At 39.0% G+C, this 13,493-nt stretch overlaps 3 protein-coding genes across 8 annotated transcripts; all 3 read right to left on the bottom strand.

Annotated features, from left to right (window-relative positions):
• Positions 1–465: 465 nt before the first annotated feature.
• On the bottom strand, positions 466–2,117 carry LOC111499292 (omega-hydroxypalmitate O-feruloyl transferase-like). The gene is made up of 2 exons (XM_023150853.1): positions 1,479–2,117; positions 466–1,387 (listed from the first exon to the last, which is right to left on the bottom strand). The coding sequence occupies exons 1-2, from the start codon at positions 1,917–1,919 to the stop codon at positions 527–529; spliced, it is 1,302 nt and encodes a 433-aa protein (XP_023006621.1). The 5' UTR covers positions 1,920–2,117; the 3' UTR covers positions 466–526.
• Positions 2,118–2,484: 367 nt separating this feature from the next.
• Positions 2,485–7,407, bottom strand: LOC111499973 (protein DEK-like). Of its 2 annotated transcripts, XM_023151748.1 has the most exons (12): positions 6,844–7,407; positions 6,583–6,798; positions 6,459–6,492; positions 5,491–5,570; positions 5,292–5,351; positions 5,011–5,121; positions 4,845–4,925; positions 4,694–4,768; positions 3,591–4,092; positions 3,195–3,292; positions 3,074–3,104; positions 2,485–2,995 (listed from the first exon to the last, which is right to left on the bottom strand). In XM_023151748.1, the coding sequence occupies exons 1-12, from the start codon at positions 7,147–7,149 to the stop codon at positions 2,805–2,807; spliced, it is 1,785 nt and encodes a 594-aa protein (XP_023007516.1). In that variant the 5' UTR covers positions 7,150–7,407; the 3' UTR covers positions 2,485–2,804. The 2 variants fall into 2 exon arrangements, with proteins under 2 accessions (XP_023007516.1, XP_023007508.1); XM_023151740.1 differs by having other exon boundaries at positions 6,583–7,407.
• A 1,482-nt stretch (positions 7,408–8,889) lies between these two features.
• LOC111499989 (ribosomal RNA-processing protein 14-C-like) lies at positions 8,890–13,265 on the bottom strand. 5 transcript variants are annotated; one of them, XR_002721037.1, is made up of 5 exons: positions 13,090–13,265; positions 12,919–13,008; positions 10,882–11,945; positions 9,300–9,373; positions 8,890–9,201 (listed from the first exon to the last, which is right to left on the bottom strand). XR_002721037.1 is itself a non-coding variant. In XM_023151770.1 (3 exons), the coding sequence occupies exon 2, from the start codon at positions 11,943–11,945 to the stop codon at positions 10,893–10,895; it is 1,053 nt and encodes a 350-aa protein (XP_023007538.1). In that variant the 5' UTR covers positions 12,919–13,265; the 3' UTR covers positions 10,547–10,624; positions 10,882–10,892. The 5 variants fall into 5 exon arrangements, 2 of the variants coding, with proteins under 2 accessions (XP_023007538.1, XP_023007532.1); XR_002721035.1 differs by having other exon boundaries at positions 8,890–9,221; positions 12,919–13,265; XR_002721029.1 differs by having other exon boundaries at positions 12,919–13,265.
• Between the last annotated feature and the right edge of the window lie 228 nt (positions 13,266–13,493).

Genomic DNA, 13,493 nt, shown 5'->3' with positions numbered 1-13,493 from the left:
TAATTTCTTATTAGCATACATTTCTTTGTATTGTTTAGTTAAAATTAAATTTATAATTACTAAAACTTAACTATATTTAATTAAAACGATATGTTTTATTGTTATAAATAAAATATTATATATTCATTTAATTCCCCTTTTTATGCACATGAACATTATTTTATGTAACCTTTATAATAGTTGTATAGGTATATCTATTAAAAATTTGAAATTATGAGAAAAATATTGGCATAATATAATTGATAGGATTGCATTTAATTTTTGCAAACATAACACGTATAATTAATTATTTAAAATGAAAATTTTGACATAGTTTTATTAAATTTATTTATTTGAGTACGATTATGAATAGAGAGAGGGGTAAATAAACTCAACTTTTTTTTTTTTTGAAGGAGCAACTTTATTCGATAGAAGATTAATAAACCAAACACAGGAACATTCATGGAAAAATGTGGCTAATCACAAGAATTATAATTATAAAATATAAAATATAAAATAAAATCATCCTTCCACATAATTTCACCATTCAAATTTGCATCGCCTTTTGGAAGATTTCCATGGCGGAAGCCGGAAGCCCCAAAAGAATATTTATACTCTTTCTTTCTTTCCCATGAGACAGGAACAGAATTACCTCTTTTTCCGGCAACGCCACCGGCCCAGAAAACACCGGCTCCCCCCACCCGAAGTCCGTCGTTTGAAAACCCAGCCTTGACCAAGTTGTGATCAACAAAGTCGCCGCCAGAGATGGCCTCGCTCTCGTGGTTTCGAAGTAATCGATGGCCGACCTCATGTAGCTATCTGTGATCATCTCCACCGCCTTCTGAACCACCCCCACCCCAAACGACAGTGGGTTTTCCAGCAGCTCGCCGGCGCTGCATAGTGAGTTGGTTAAAACGATGGCGTTTCCAGCGTACCCTTTTGGTATTGGGGGCTGAAATTTAGACCTTCCGTCGACGGCGAAGAGGAGCTTTGTTTGTTGATGGGGCTGCATTCTGAGAGCCTCTGTTCTTGCCCTCCACACAAACCCCGACAGCGCTTCAAATGTGGTGCACCTCTTCAAAACCCCATCTTCCAACGCTTTCTGTTTGAGCTTATTCAGCTTCTCCGGCTCAAAACAGAAGGACCTATAATGCATCTCTTCATCTCCATAAAGCTCGGAGGTGTTTGATATGTCTTCTATCTCAGCGAATTCGTGGTGGGGAAATTGGACCAGAGGAGGCTCTCGTGCTTTGAGAATGCTTCTATCTACAAACGGTGGGACGGCTAAAGGCAATCCCCTAGCAGTTTCACCCCACGAATTCACAAATTCCATTGCCGCAATCCCATCAAACATACAATGATTCAGACACAACCCCACAACGAATCCTCCACATTTGAACTTAGTCACCTGCCACATTGTAACGTTGACGAAACCATTTGAACTTAGTCACCAAAGTTTGTATATAAGGAGGCAATAAATAAAGAGGTAGTTGTGAAACCTGTGCAACAAGAGGAGGCATCTGAAGTATGTTGGTAGCGCCAGGGATGTCATAAACAAGCTTGCCAAGAGTGTGGGGATCAGGCTTGGTTGTGTCTCCAATGTCTTCAATGGAACAGTCCGCTTCAGCCTCCACAAACACAGCGCCCTCCGCCGTACAGTCCACAATAAGCTTCCTGTCGGGGCTGATGGTGAGCCTCCCAGCGAGGGGATAGTAATGAACAAGCACCTTGGAAAGAGCATCTTGAATGACTTGGGCAGCATCTTGGTTGCCTCTGGACAGTGAGGTAAAGCAGTAAATGGTGCGGACGATGACTGCAATGTTCTGGTCGAGGTTGGAGAGGAAGTAGAGACCATTTGGGGTCTCCTCTGCAGGAGTGACCAGAGTGGGCGGCTGCTGCTTGACGTTGAGTTGAGAACCCTTTGTGCCGGAGTCCGCCATCTGACCCAAAATTCAAAGAAGAAGATTGTAGGGGGTGGGGGTTAGTAGGAAAGAGTGGAGTTGATATTATTATATATAAAGCAGAAGTAGGAAGCGAGATGGGTGGAGGTTGTGCCTAATCTCAGTCCACCACTCTGTTTTGTGTTTGTTCTGTTCCGAGAGTGGAGCGAGCCGGGTCGGGTTGAGCCGGACTTGGTTGGTTGGTGAGGATTGGCGGCCCAACTCTCTCCACATAACCCCCCCCCCCAAGGTCCCAAGCCCATCGCCGCCTCTTTTCTCCACCAAAAAAAAAAAAAAAAAAATGAAACAAAACTTGTTGTTCACCCACTTTCCCCTGCCAAATCAGCTCATTGTATTGACCATTCAGCGGGGGCTGTTCACCCACTTTCCCGCGCTAAATCGGCTTATTCTAGACATGGGCTGTGTAATTATATGTTTTATATATTATTAATTTATTCCATAGACACGAAATTAAAGATAATTTTACACTAAACAACGGGGATCAAGTGCAGAGGATAAAATCCCATCTCCTTCAAGCCTTGTTATGAGAAACATATACATCAACTTCGCTATAGGAACTCACCATGAACAGCTTTGCATTATAATAATGTAAGTTAGTAATCTATGGAGAGGGCTAAAATACAATTAGTTTGGGGGAAGGGAAAAAAATGGGACTAAGCTAAGCTAAGGTAACGTACAAAAATGTTAAATAATCTACATGACAATGATACATGATACATGATACATTATACAGACGGTGGCAGAGATATGTAGACATTAACTGTAACAATCATACAAACAAACGGGGCTGGATGATCATCATTCAGGAATCCGTTCTCTAATGCTTTCTCAACTGAAAAGTAAGCATATTCAATTAAACAATCTCTAAGCATCCTTATCCTCGTCTTTGTCTTTGTCTTTATCTGTCTCATCACCACCATCACCATCATCATCGGCTTCCTCTTCCTCTTCCTCTTCCTCTTCCTCATCCTCATCACTCATGTTATTTATCACATCTGTGATAATATCCTTCACCTCTGCTTTCCTATGCATCAAATCCACACCAAAGTGGGCACCTAATACAGCACTTGCTATGTCAGCAAAATCAACACCCAATCTCTTTCATCAATATGTTGTAACAAGACAAAACTTACCAAGTTGACTCAGAATGTCTGACAAAGTTGCCTGCACATGAAAAATATAAGTAAGAATTGACAATCGCATAATTTATAACGATCCATACAACAATCCAACCTAACCGAAATTTGAACTTACAGTATTGAAATCCACTTGCTTCAGAATATTAACTACAACATCATGCATCTCCTCTCTGCTGGGTTCTTTCTTAACTTTCTTGCTGTTTTTTCCCTTGCCTGATATCATAGAGAAGGATAGCCATGAGTTTTCTTCCCAAAAAAACAAGGATACCCAATAAAATTCAAGTGCTTATACTTTCAAAATCATCGAAAAATGCTATACCCCTGATCTTAAACCACAAACTTCAAATAAGAAATAATTACTAGATGGGCCCTTTATCTTGTTTGAAACTAAAAAATTATGACGTTACCCCCTCCTCCCCCCCTCACCCGGGAAATAAAAAAGAAGAAAGAGGTTAGAAACTGAATGATCACAATAGTTAAAAGAGAAATGATTAGGAGCTAAGCATTTTACCTTGTTCTTCAACCAACACCTTTGCACGGGCTTTGCTTGTTCGTTTCTTGCCCGAAGATATTTCCTTTACAGGCTTCTTTTCCTCAACCTTTTGCTTTTTTGACGTGCCCTTTGGTTTTGATGGTGAGCCAGCAGATTTGCCAGCATCAATTTTGTTTGAAGCTGAATTAGATGACTTTTTTGTGGATTTTGCAGCACCTTTGGCAGATTTTGCAGCAGTTTTCTTTGAAGAAGATTTTTCGACAAGTTTAGACCCAGAATCATCTTTGCCAGCCTTCTTGGATAAATTCTTCGGACTAGGCATTGGCTCTGGTGTCTTGTCATCCTCGTCTGATCTATCTTGTTCGATATTCTCTTCTTTCCATGCAGTCACATCATCATCATTATTGCCATCCTTATCGAGAGAATCGTCCTTCTCATTTGAAGTTTCAACTCTATCATCCTCTTCCTCCTCAGCAACAGGCGACTGTTTTCTCTTCTTTGTAGGCTGTGAGTTTTGTTTCTAGTGGGAAAATAAGTAATAATTTGTCAACTAACAGCAAGACAAAGGTTAGACACAAACTGGTAAATTCCCAAAAACATAAAAATGGTAAAGAGCCTTAACCCTCTATACTAAACAATGCACACATCTATTTTAGCAAACAATCCCATTATTCCCCTACGTGTGCAGTTGATATTTCAATGTTCTATACCAGCGAAGTTTTACCTTCATTTCATTGTACAATTTACATGTTCCTCTGGAAAATTTTACATCTTTTTATTCACAAATGGGTTACCAGCCGTTGCCCGTTAACTAATTGCAAATCTGCTAGAGTTTCTTCCTCTCTTACATGTAGTAATATATAATCGCATGTTAAATAGCAGATCTCACAAAAGAAAACGATGTCAACAAAGTTGGGAATTTGAATCAGAACATTACAGAACCAACTAATCACTTTTGGACATTTGTATGCTGAACCCCCAACACATGCCAGGTATTCAAAAGTTCAATGTAACAATTGAACGATTTGGAAATTTCAAGGCATCAAATCCGAAGAAATGGAAAATTTTAATGCCATAAATGAGTGTACAAATAAAACCATTAAATACTAAAGAATGAATACCTTAGCAGGTACTTCTGCGGAATCTCCAGAGCCAACGACCCTTCCTGAACTGGCCCTCCGTCGCTTTCTGCCTTTCTGAAATACAGACAGACATCAAGCTTTTAACAGTCTAATAATTGACGTTGGACAAAAAACAATGATTAAATAAAACCTGCTCCTTGTCAGCCAGCAAAACATCAGTTGTAGCATGTGGGGACTCCAAAAATTCTAATAACTTTGCTGAGAGTTCCTCCTGAAGACATAAGACCAGAAAAATTTGAGACAGAACAAAAAGTTTCAACACATGCTATAGTAAAGATTTTGGCTCTAATTCTTGCCTTCTTTACAGTGGTTTTGTTTATTGGGATATTTAGTACATCACAAAAATCCACCAATTTTTCTTTGACGCACTTCTCAAGCTTCTCCTTTACCCTTGACCTATGTTTTTCCTGTCAACAACACATGAACACATGAACCAAAAATACGTATACAGCTGCAAAATGAGAAATGAATACTACATTTTCAATTGAGGTCATATTACAACACATATTTGAAACACATTATGCAATCATTCAAGTCTCCTTATAAGAAAGACAGTAAAAGGTAGATAATGAAATACCTCATTATCAATCCAAACATAACCTGAAAACTGGCTTATATTCCTCTTCAAGGTTTGAGCCTGCATAAAATAGGCATTCCAATATGCATAAAAAATTTACTACAAAACACTAACGAAGTAAAGATAGAATGGATAATTAAAAATGAAACATTACAACAACAAAATAGCTGCAAAGAAAAAATATATATATTTTTATCACCTTTGCTTTCTTTCCAAACAGAATTGTATGTAGTAGCTGCAGATTGTCATCAGCTTTTCTCTTTGACAGTTTGAAAGCCACTAAAATAGTTTTCATTGTTAGCTACAAAGGATAAGTACATTCAAAAGACCACAGTAGGATTACAAGAGAAATTCCAGACAGCATTAGTTTTGAAGTCCAGCACTGTGCAATTTTCTCGAGGCAAGGCAGATTCTCACAAGGTCAGACTCGGACACGATAAGACTGATGAACCACTACACCATTTTAGCATACAAGCTAAAAAAATGTTTTGAACTATATAAAAACACGCAAACACTCAGTCAACACATGCATGAATACTTCTAAGACGTTTACTAGTGGTCTCCAAACCAATTGAATTGGAACATTTGACCAACCTACGCTGGCTTATCGTAACAGTTTCAAATTTCTAAAGTCCTTTCACATCTACAGACAATTTCCCCCTTAACAAGCATAATCATTCAAGGATTTCTAGAGTCTATGATATAACTGCCCAGATTGAGTTGTATTGCACTTGAAAACCAAACACAAGGATGTCAGATAAAAAAAATGGAGACATGGGGCAATAATGCAGTGAAGACCATTAAAAGAAGCTGCACTGGAGGAAGTTAAACAACAGATGGAACGACAATCCAATGGTGAGATGAAGAAGAAATATATCAGTACCAAAAATAAAGTAAAAGTAAGAGATGGTGTTAAATATAATAGAAAATGTCAGTCTGCACTCGACTGATCGAGCAGATTAACAGATCACGTGAGTTAAAGGTAAAAAAAAATAAGAATTCTGCAAAAACAACGGCCACGACAAGGACTAGAAGAAGACGCCATAGTTGAAACAATGATAAATATAAGAGTGGCAGGAGACAAAACTAGCCCACGTCAACTACTAAAGAACAGCAAGCATTTATCTGAATTGAGATGGAAAGTATGACATGACAATCAAGACATACCATTTGGAATATCCTTGAGGCTAGAGCCGCGGCCCTGAGACACAAGAAGCGCAATTTAAGAAAAGAAAAGAAAAGAAAAAGGCGCCCCAGACGTCAAGAAAACATACAATGAACACCATCATACCTTCTCAATTGAGAGAACTTTGCTTGCAGAAGACCTCCCCAGTCTGCCTGGGGAGGGCGCGGAATAACGCTCTACTATCTTTCTTTCTCTGGCTGGCCTCTCAATTGTCGGCGTGACAGGGTGTTTTAACCCTATCTTCTCGGCAGATTTCTTCCTGGACTTGGCAGACGTTCTTTTATCCTTCTTCGTATCTGTCTGGGGTTCCTCACTTCCTTCGTGTTCGTGTTCGCCTTCGCCTTCAGTTTCAACCTCGTTGTCTTCCTCCTCTGCGCTGACTTCGCCTTTCTTGTCGACAGTCTTATCTTCGGAATTGTCATTAGCAGCAGTGCCCTGTTCCACAGCTGATTCAAGAATTTCCGGGTCGCCCTTCTGCTCGTTAATCTCCTCGGGCTTAGCAGCACCATTTAGCTCTTCAGGACGGCCCTCCACAGTAGAAGCTTCTTCTATGACAGCCACGTCAGTGTCTTCTTTTTCCGGGTCTTCGGGTTGGTCAGTGTCATGCTGTTTCCCCTGGACAGGAGGAGCTTCATCCTCTGGTTTGTTATGGTGTAGGTATTGAGACGCCATGGAAGTTGGAAAGAAGAGAAAACCTGAGAATTAGTGGAAGAGAGAAGTAGAGAAGCAGAAAGTGGGGAAAGAGTTGGGATTGGGAACTGGGGAGAAACCCTAGAAGGAAAGAGAGGGATTTTGGAGTGAGAAGGCGTAGAAAGAAAAAGAGAGAGAGAGACGGAGATGGGATCGGGTCGGGGGAATGGAGTTAGTTGTTCGGAGTGGGAAATGAAATGTGAGTAGGGCGGGGAGAAGAAGCGGGGTTTTAGAAATTTACAACCCAAAACTGAAAATTTTAGCGGGCTATCCTCTCTCTCTCTCTCTCTCTCTCTCTTTAATGTCGGTGCATCACAATCAGTGTTCTTCCATTCTTTAACGTCAATCGCTCGCGCTTACAAATAATTTATAATTTTGGTGCACGTAAGGTTGTACACACACTCACACATATATCTTAGTTTAATTAATTTAAACTTAAATGCATGCCATTCCAAATGTAGTTATGAATATTACCTACACTAAAAGTTAACTAACCCATCAATTTTTACCCTTTTTTTTTTTTAAATTACTACCACCAAGGATCGAGTGTGAAACTAGGATAGCAATGTGTCACAATCTACCATGACTAATTCAAGTGGGAGAGAATGTCACAATCATGTTGTGAAGATAGGAGGTTGTGACTTCACGTGCAGACAATACAAAGTGGTGACACGAAAGTCGCGCCCAACTGGCCATGCAAGGCCCGAGACAAGATGAATATCGTGATGCGACTGAGGAGGACGATAAATTATCCAACACCCATAGAAAGTGTGCATTGAAGCTAAACAAGATAGAGATAATGATGTCAATATCAAAGACAAACTTGATAAAGGTCGAATAAGGCCCAAAATCTTAAACTCGAAAGTTGGAGTTTTGGTATGAGTCAAGCCGGTCTATATGAAATATAAATGCTAGCAAAATTTTGTGTTTATCATACTCTTAATGGACGCTCCACGAGACCATATGACTCTTCGCCAATATCATGTCTATAACTCATGTACCAAATGTGCCTCATAAATCTATAGGGGGGAGGTACGAAAGCAGTTCTCCACCACCCCTATGCTCTATGGCCCTAAGCAAGCTATCTTGTGTGGACACACATGTTTGTCACAGCGCGGACAAGCGTTGTAAGATGAGTGCATTAGACGTCTTCTTTTGAAACGAGTTTTTAAAAAACAGTGATGGACGACATAAGTACATCATCAGCATTGTACTTCAGCGTATGTGTCGAAGGTTGATATATGCACTCGATATCTAATACCCATAAACGACTCAACATGGACATGGAAGGGTTCATGCCTTGATATAACCCATATAGATGAATGTTCGGAATGTCCCATTGACATAGTCGCCTCATGAGACGGTTCTCAATAGATATGTCCAAGCGAGCTACGATGGTTGATGATATCATAATAGGCGGGGTGTTGTTCAGATCCAAGATGATGAGTTAAGATATGAGGGTGCACATGAATGACCTTGACTTAGAGAAGAGATAAAATCGAGCCAGATGAGATGGTTAGTCATTTTTTCTTTATAGATAATCCTCGAGTTTTAGGTATAATTGCAAAACTTACTAAGGTGAGTCATTTTTTAAGGTAATCATTTATATATTTATGTGGTCGCCCTTACCACATTGTGGATTGACAATGAGAAAGGGTAAGCGGGAAGAAGAGAGGCTAATAGGTACAGAAAGTAGGAGAAATGTGGGGTTAGGCAGAGACCGTCATATAAACTCTCTTACTTCGCAGTAATACTAAAATGAAAAGATGTGCAACTTATACACAGTTTTGGATGAATTGAAATTCTTTAAACTGTCTATATACAAAGCCAATACCAATTATTTTCGCACACCATACGAAAACAAGAGACATGTGTACCAGTTAGTGAATCAACGCATCAGGAGAATTGCTTCCCAAACCATGTTTCTTAATCTGCTGCCTCACGAATCTTTCATACAAGAAAGCTGCACCTTTGAGCTGTGGCAGAACCGGCCATGCCCCAAATACCAATTTCACCCAATACCAAACTGCTATCCTGCAACGCAAATAATGAAGCTGTCACTGTTCTTTCAGCCACGAATTAAAACCATGTTATTCAAAACAAAAAGGGGGGAATCTAGAATTTCCACTGACCACTCTAACAAAGGTTGCAGAACAACCATCTCCATGAGAGTGAGAAAGGAATAGATGATCCAGTAAGCCAACCACTGCTCATCGTCGAATAATTCTTCCTTCCTCGCGTCTTTGAATTTAGCACCAATTCGTTGAAATATTATTGTTCAGTTAAAACTTAAAACTTTGATTACCCCATCTTAATTCACGTGTTCCTTCTTTTCCCGCTGGTCCTGGTCGGTGAACTTATCCACTGCTATGTCGTAACACCAATTGATCGAAGTCAGAATATGGTTCTTATGGAGTTTAACAAAGCATGTGCCAATTACAAAAAACGCTTTTTTATTAGGTACCCTTTCTCTTTGTGGTATTTCACCCCTTGCCTGTTTTTGGTCCAAAGATGAAATTCTTAATGATAGTTGGTTGTATTCACCGAATTTCGCAATAATAGCCTGTTCAGGATTAACAACATTTTATATGTTTCGGACTTACTTTTGATAAGAATCACGGTGTTCCAAATGGACAATTTCAAAAAGAGGTGACTAAAAGAAGATGATGATCTTTTATGATTAGAGACGAATCCTTTTGAAGAGGGGGAAGATGATAAGAATCACGTGGACACTTTCAAAAGGAGGTGATAATTTTTTCTGATTAGAGACTAATCCTTCTGAAAATGGACCAATCGCCAAGGAGGTAACAATTTTTTCTGATTAGAAAGAATCCTTCTTCAAAATGGACCAATTGCAAAAAAGATTCAAAAAAATATGTCAACAACAACACAATTAGCTCAATTAATTTCAAGTCCGTAGCATTAACCACTCAAGCACATAACATTTGTTAGAAAAAATCTATGTTTAATTTCATAAATTATGTAAATTTGACTTATTCTTTGTGTAGATTAAAGGGGATCGGGAATAAATCCCGGCCACAAACATATTGGGATTGAATTCGGACCACAAACGTCTTCTGTCGGAAATATGTTAGGTAAAAAACAGATTCGTTGATGAATGTAATTCAGATCTCAAATTAAAAGACGTTTCTCTTAGAAATCCGAGCATCATATTTGCCATTTTTATGTTTCAATCAATTCTTGTGGAGTGACTCAATTTTTAGAACAAAGTTACAAATCTAGCTGGTAATCTAATTCTAGCTTTATCTCTGTGTCATCTTTCGATCGAGATAATCTAATTCTAGCTTTATCTATTGGTTGTCCGAATTTCACACGAGGTGTTAATTAATTTAAAGTTCTTGGGGATTAGGGTCCTTATCAACCCCTACGCTCCCTTGCCTCCTCCATTCAATGTGTACGCTCCCTTGCCTCCTCCATTCAATGTGTATTTATTTACCTAACAAATTTCTATACCTTAATTCTATTTGCTTAGTAGTTCCGAAAGTATTTTAAGATTATCATTTACGGTGGGACAAATATTACTCAAGACATTGTATGGCTCTTTTTTTCCTTCAAGCGAAGAACAAGAGACGTGGTTTAAAACAATTTATTGTTTTTCATTCTCTATTGTTTTCACTGAGAAAGAAACACAAATATGTTAAAGCTACTAAGGAAAAACAGGGCAGCAACTGCATTTCAAAGGTAAAACAAAACCTGCTTTCACTTTATGGGGTGCTTCCGTTGATGAAACCTTCTTTGCGACCTTCAAAGCCAGGACGCACAAGTTTCTTCTCCCTCTTTGCAATTCGCCGCATCTTCTTATCGTGAATTTTCTGTGAAATGTTTTCTGACCTCTTTTGTTGTCTTTCTGCTTTCATCTTCTGGGTTGTTTCAATCCTATCCTTCCATTTCTCGACATTCTTCAGCTGCTGTTTCTTTTCCTTCTTTAAGCTCTTCATCAGGAGTTTTGGATCATCGTGGACCTTAGCCCCCGCAGCTCTACTTGTGGCTGCTTTCCAAGAATGCTTCTTTGAGATTATCTCGCCTTTCTCAGGATCTCTCTTTGCTTCGTCTAATTTTTTAGCTCTTTCAAGCTCCTCCAACTTGGAGAGCTTTCTCTTCTTTTTCTTCCCATGCTCTTCTTCAGTCCCGAGTTTGACATGACTAAATGCAAGTTCTTTAGAGGCTTCATCTACATTCTTCTCCACTTCATCTCTTGAGTGGTGGCCTGCTAATTTCTTTTCCTCAGGACCATGTCCTCTCTTGCGTTTCTTCTGAATAAGTTCCCTCCTCTCATTTCTTTCATTCCTCTTCTTTTCCCTATTCGAACATCCTGTATTTCTATTTGCTCGGAACTCTTCAATCTTTCGATGAAGACGTTGTCGAAGCTCTTCATATGTAACTGATTGAACATCACCATCCAACCCAGACGTTACTGGCTTAACATCCATTTCATTATCATCGCTTTCATCTTCTAACTTTTTCTTTTCCAAGTTTTGCTTCAGCAAATCAAGGGTTGATCTAGCTGACTTTTCAGGGTCCATTCGATCTCTTCGAGCTTTCTTAAGATTTTCCTTTGATTCCTTCTTAGCCAAAGCCTTCTCAGTGTTGCTAAGGCCCTGAAACCAAGGTTTGTCGTTTTCGTCATTAGGTAAGTAGAATCTTGCAGGGATGAGCTCCACTAACTTGTCGAAGAACATTGCATACTGATGAATGATGGACTTCAAATCAACAATAGAGACGGAAGTTGTAGCTGTCTTCGACTTTTTGCTTTTCATCTGCAGAATTAATCTCGCCACTTAGTCCAAAAATTATTCACTTAGTTACAACCAGAGATAAGGAAAACAAACTTTCACCAAAAGAAAATGTACAAACTGAGATAAAGAACAAGTAAAAGACGTGAGAATATCAGGAAGTAGGCATTCTTCACTTCCGTATCTTTCTCTAATTGCAGCAACACAAATAAACAATGGAGACCATGTGGTAGAGCAAGTGAATGAAATTTTGACACACAATTTTCACATTTCTCCAATATTCATGAAGTCCAAGGCGGAGTAACAAACAAGCATTCAGTAATAAAAATAAAGAACTCGTTCCTAGAGTGCTCCTAGCTTGGTGTCAATATAAAACAACGTTTATGCTCAATAAAGTTGGTTGCATCAATTGTCTACTACAGCTGCAATATGCCGAAAAACTACGAAAAGGAATCAAAGTAAGAATCAATCAACCATGGATACTTTAGCTTGGGTCGTGTATCTATGTGCAGTTCACGAAGAACAGCCCAATACTCATTGAATATGCGTCCCTACATTTAATTAGTGTATTAGATTCATGTCAAACACTTGTCAAAGAGTTGAGATGGTGTTGGATATTTGAAACATAGCGCTAGACTAAAATTGACAATTCTCGCATTTATTAATTTACTTTCGTTCCAAAACTGGAATGGAAGACATAGGAGAACAGTAGTAAATTTTGAGTGTGGAAATATATGATTTCTTTTTTCCTTTAAAAACAGGTGCAGAACATACCCGATCTAATTGTGTCTCCAAGATGTTAGATAAAATTTAAAAAATAAAAAACAAGTAGCTGGAGTTCGGGTTGATGCCTCCAGTGAACTAACTAATTATTTCGTCATAAACAAACGAACACAAATCAACTAGATTCTCGGAGAAAAGAAAACTGTAAACTGTAAATGCAAGTGCTGGCTCCTGCTATTAGTTCAGCAGAAACAGTGATTGTTAAAATGCCTACCTTGACGAAGAGCTTGAGATAGATTTAGTCGGAGTAGGAGCGGACCACCCGATCTTCTTGTTCTCGCTTGTTGCTACCAGATCAAAACCGCTGTAAGACAAACAAAATGCAATTCAGACATTGACGTACGCCATTGAACGCAAAACGGGAGGGAGAAGGAAAGAGATGGACCATTGGAGCTATTAGTGGAGGCCGTAGAGTCTGTCCTATTGGGAAAGCAGGCGACCGGTGAAACAGGGAAGGGAGAAGGCAGCTAGGGTTTTCCAAAACCTCTTAGTTGGCCAATTTAGAATGGGGCGACGACGCCTTGCTAGTCGAATGTGGCGCTAAACCCCTTTATTACCTTATTCAACTATTTGATTCTTATACCCCTACAGAAGTTAAATCTTAATCATTCACGTGTACGATCAGATTTCTCTAGACAAAAATACAGGGCTTTTCTTTTCTTTTGAGATAAATAACATGGTTTTTTTTATTTATCTTTTTATGGAAAATAATAAATTATAGCCGTGAATTAAAACTCAATTATATCCGCCAATATACTTCTCCACGTTATTTTGTTACAAATATAATAC

This window comes from Cucurbita maxima, unplaced genomic scaffold (assembly GCF_002738345.1).
Source record: "Cucurbita maxima cultivar Rimu unplaced genomic scaffold, Cmax_1.0 Cma_Scf00002, whole genome shotgun sequence".
In the NCBI taxonomy this organism is placed as follows: Eukaryota; Viridiplantae; Streptophyta; class Magnoliopsida; order Cucurbitales; family Cucurbitaceae; genus Cucurbita; species Cucurbita maxima.
This window is presented reverse-complemented; position numbering and strand designations above follow the sequence as displayed.

Excerpts from the sequence above, each read along its gene's own strand:
- LOC111499292 (XM_023150853.1), bottom strand. The coding sequence starts at position 1,919 with ATGGCGGACTCCGGCACAAAGGGTTCTCAACTCAACGTCAAGCAGCAG. Across the intron at positions 1,388-1,478 it reads TGCCTCCTCTTGTTGCACAG|GTGACTAAGTTCAAATGTGG; the intron begins GTTTCACAACTA and ends ACAATGTGGCAG.
- LOC111499973 (XM_023151740.1), bottom strand. The coding sequence starts at position 7,149 with ATGGCGTCTCAATACCTACACCATAACAAACCAGAGGATGAAGCTCCT. Across the intron at positions 3,105-3,194 it reads AGCAAGTGGATTTCAATACT|GCAACTTTGTCAGACATTCT; the intron begins GTAAGTTCAAAT and ends TTTCATGTGCAG. Across the intron at positions 2,996-3,073 it reads AGACATTCTGAGTCAACTTG|GTGCCCACTTTGGTGTGGAT; the intron begins GTAAGTTTTGTC and ends GTGCTGTATTAG.
- LOC111499989 (XM_023151770.1), bottom strand. The coding sequence starts at position 11,945 with ATGAAAAGCAAAAAGTCGAAGACAGCTACAACTTCCGTCTCTATTGTT.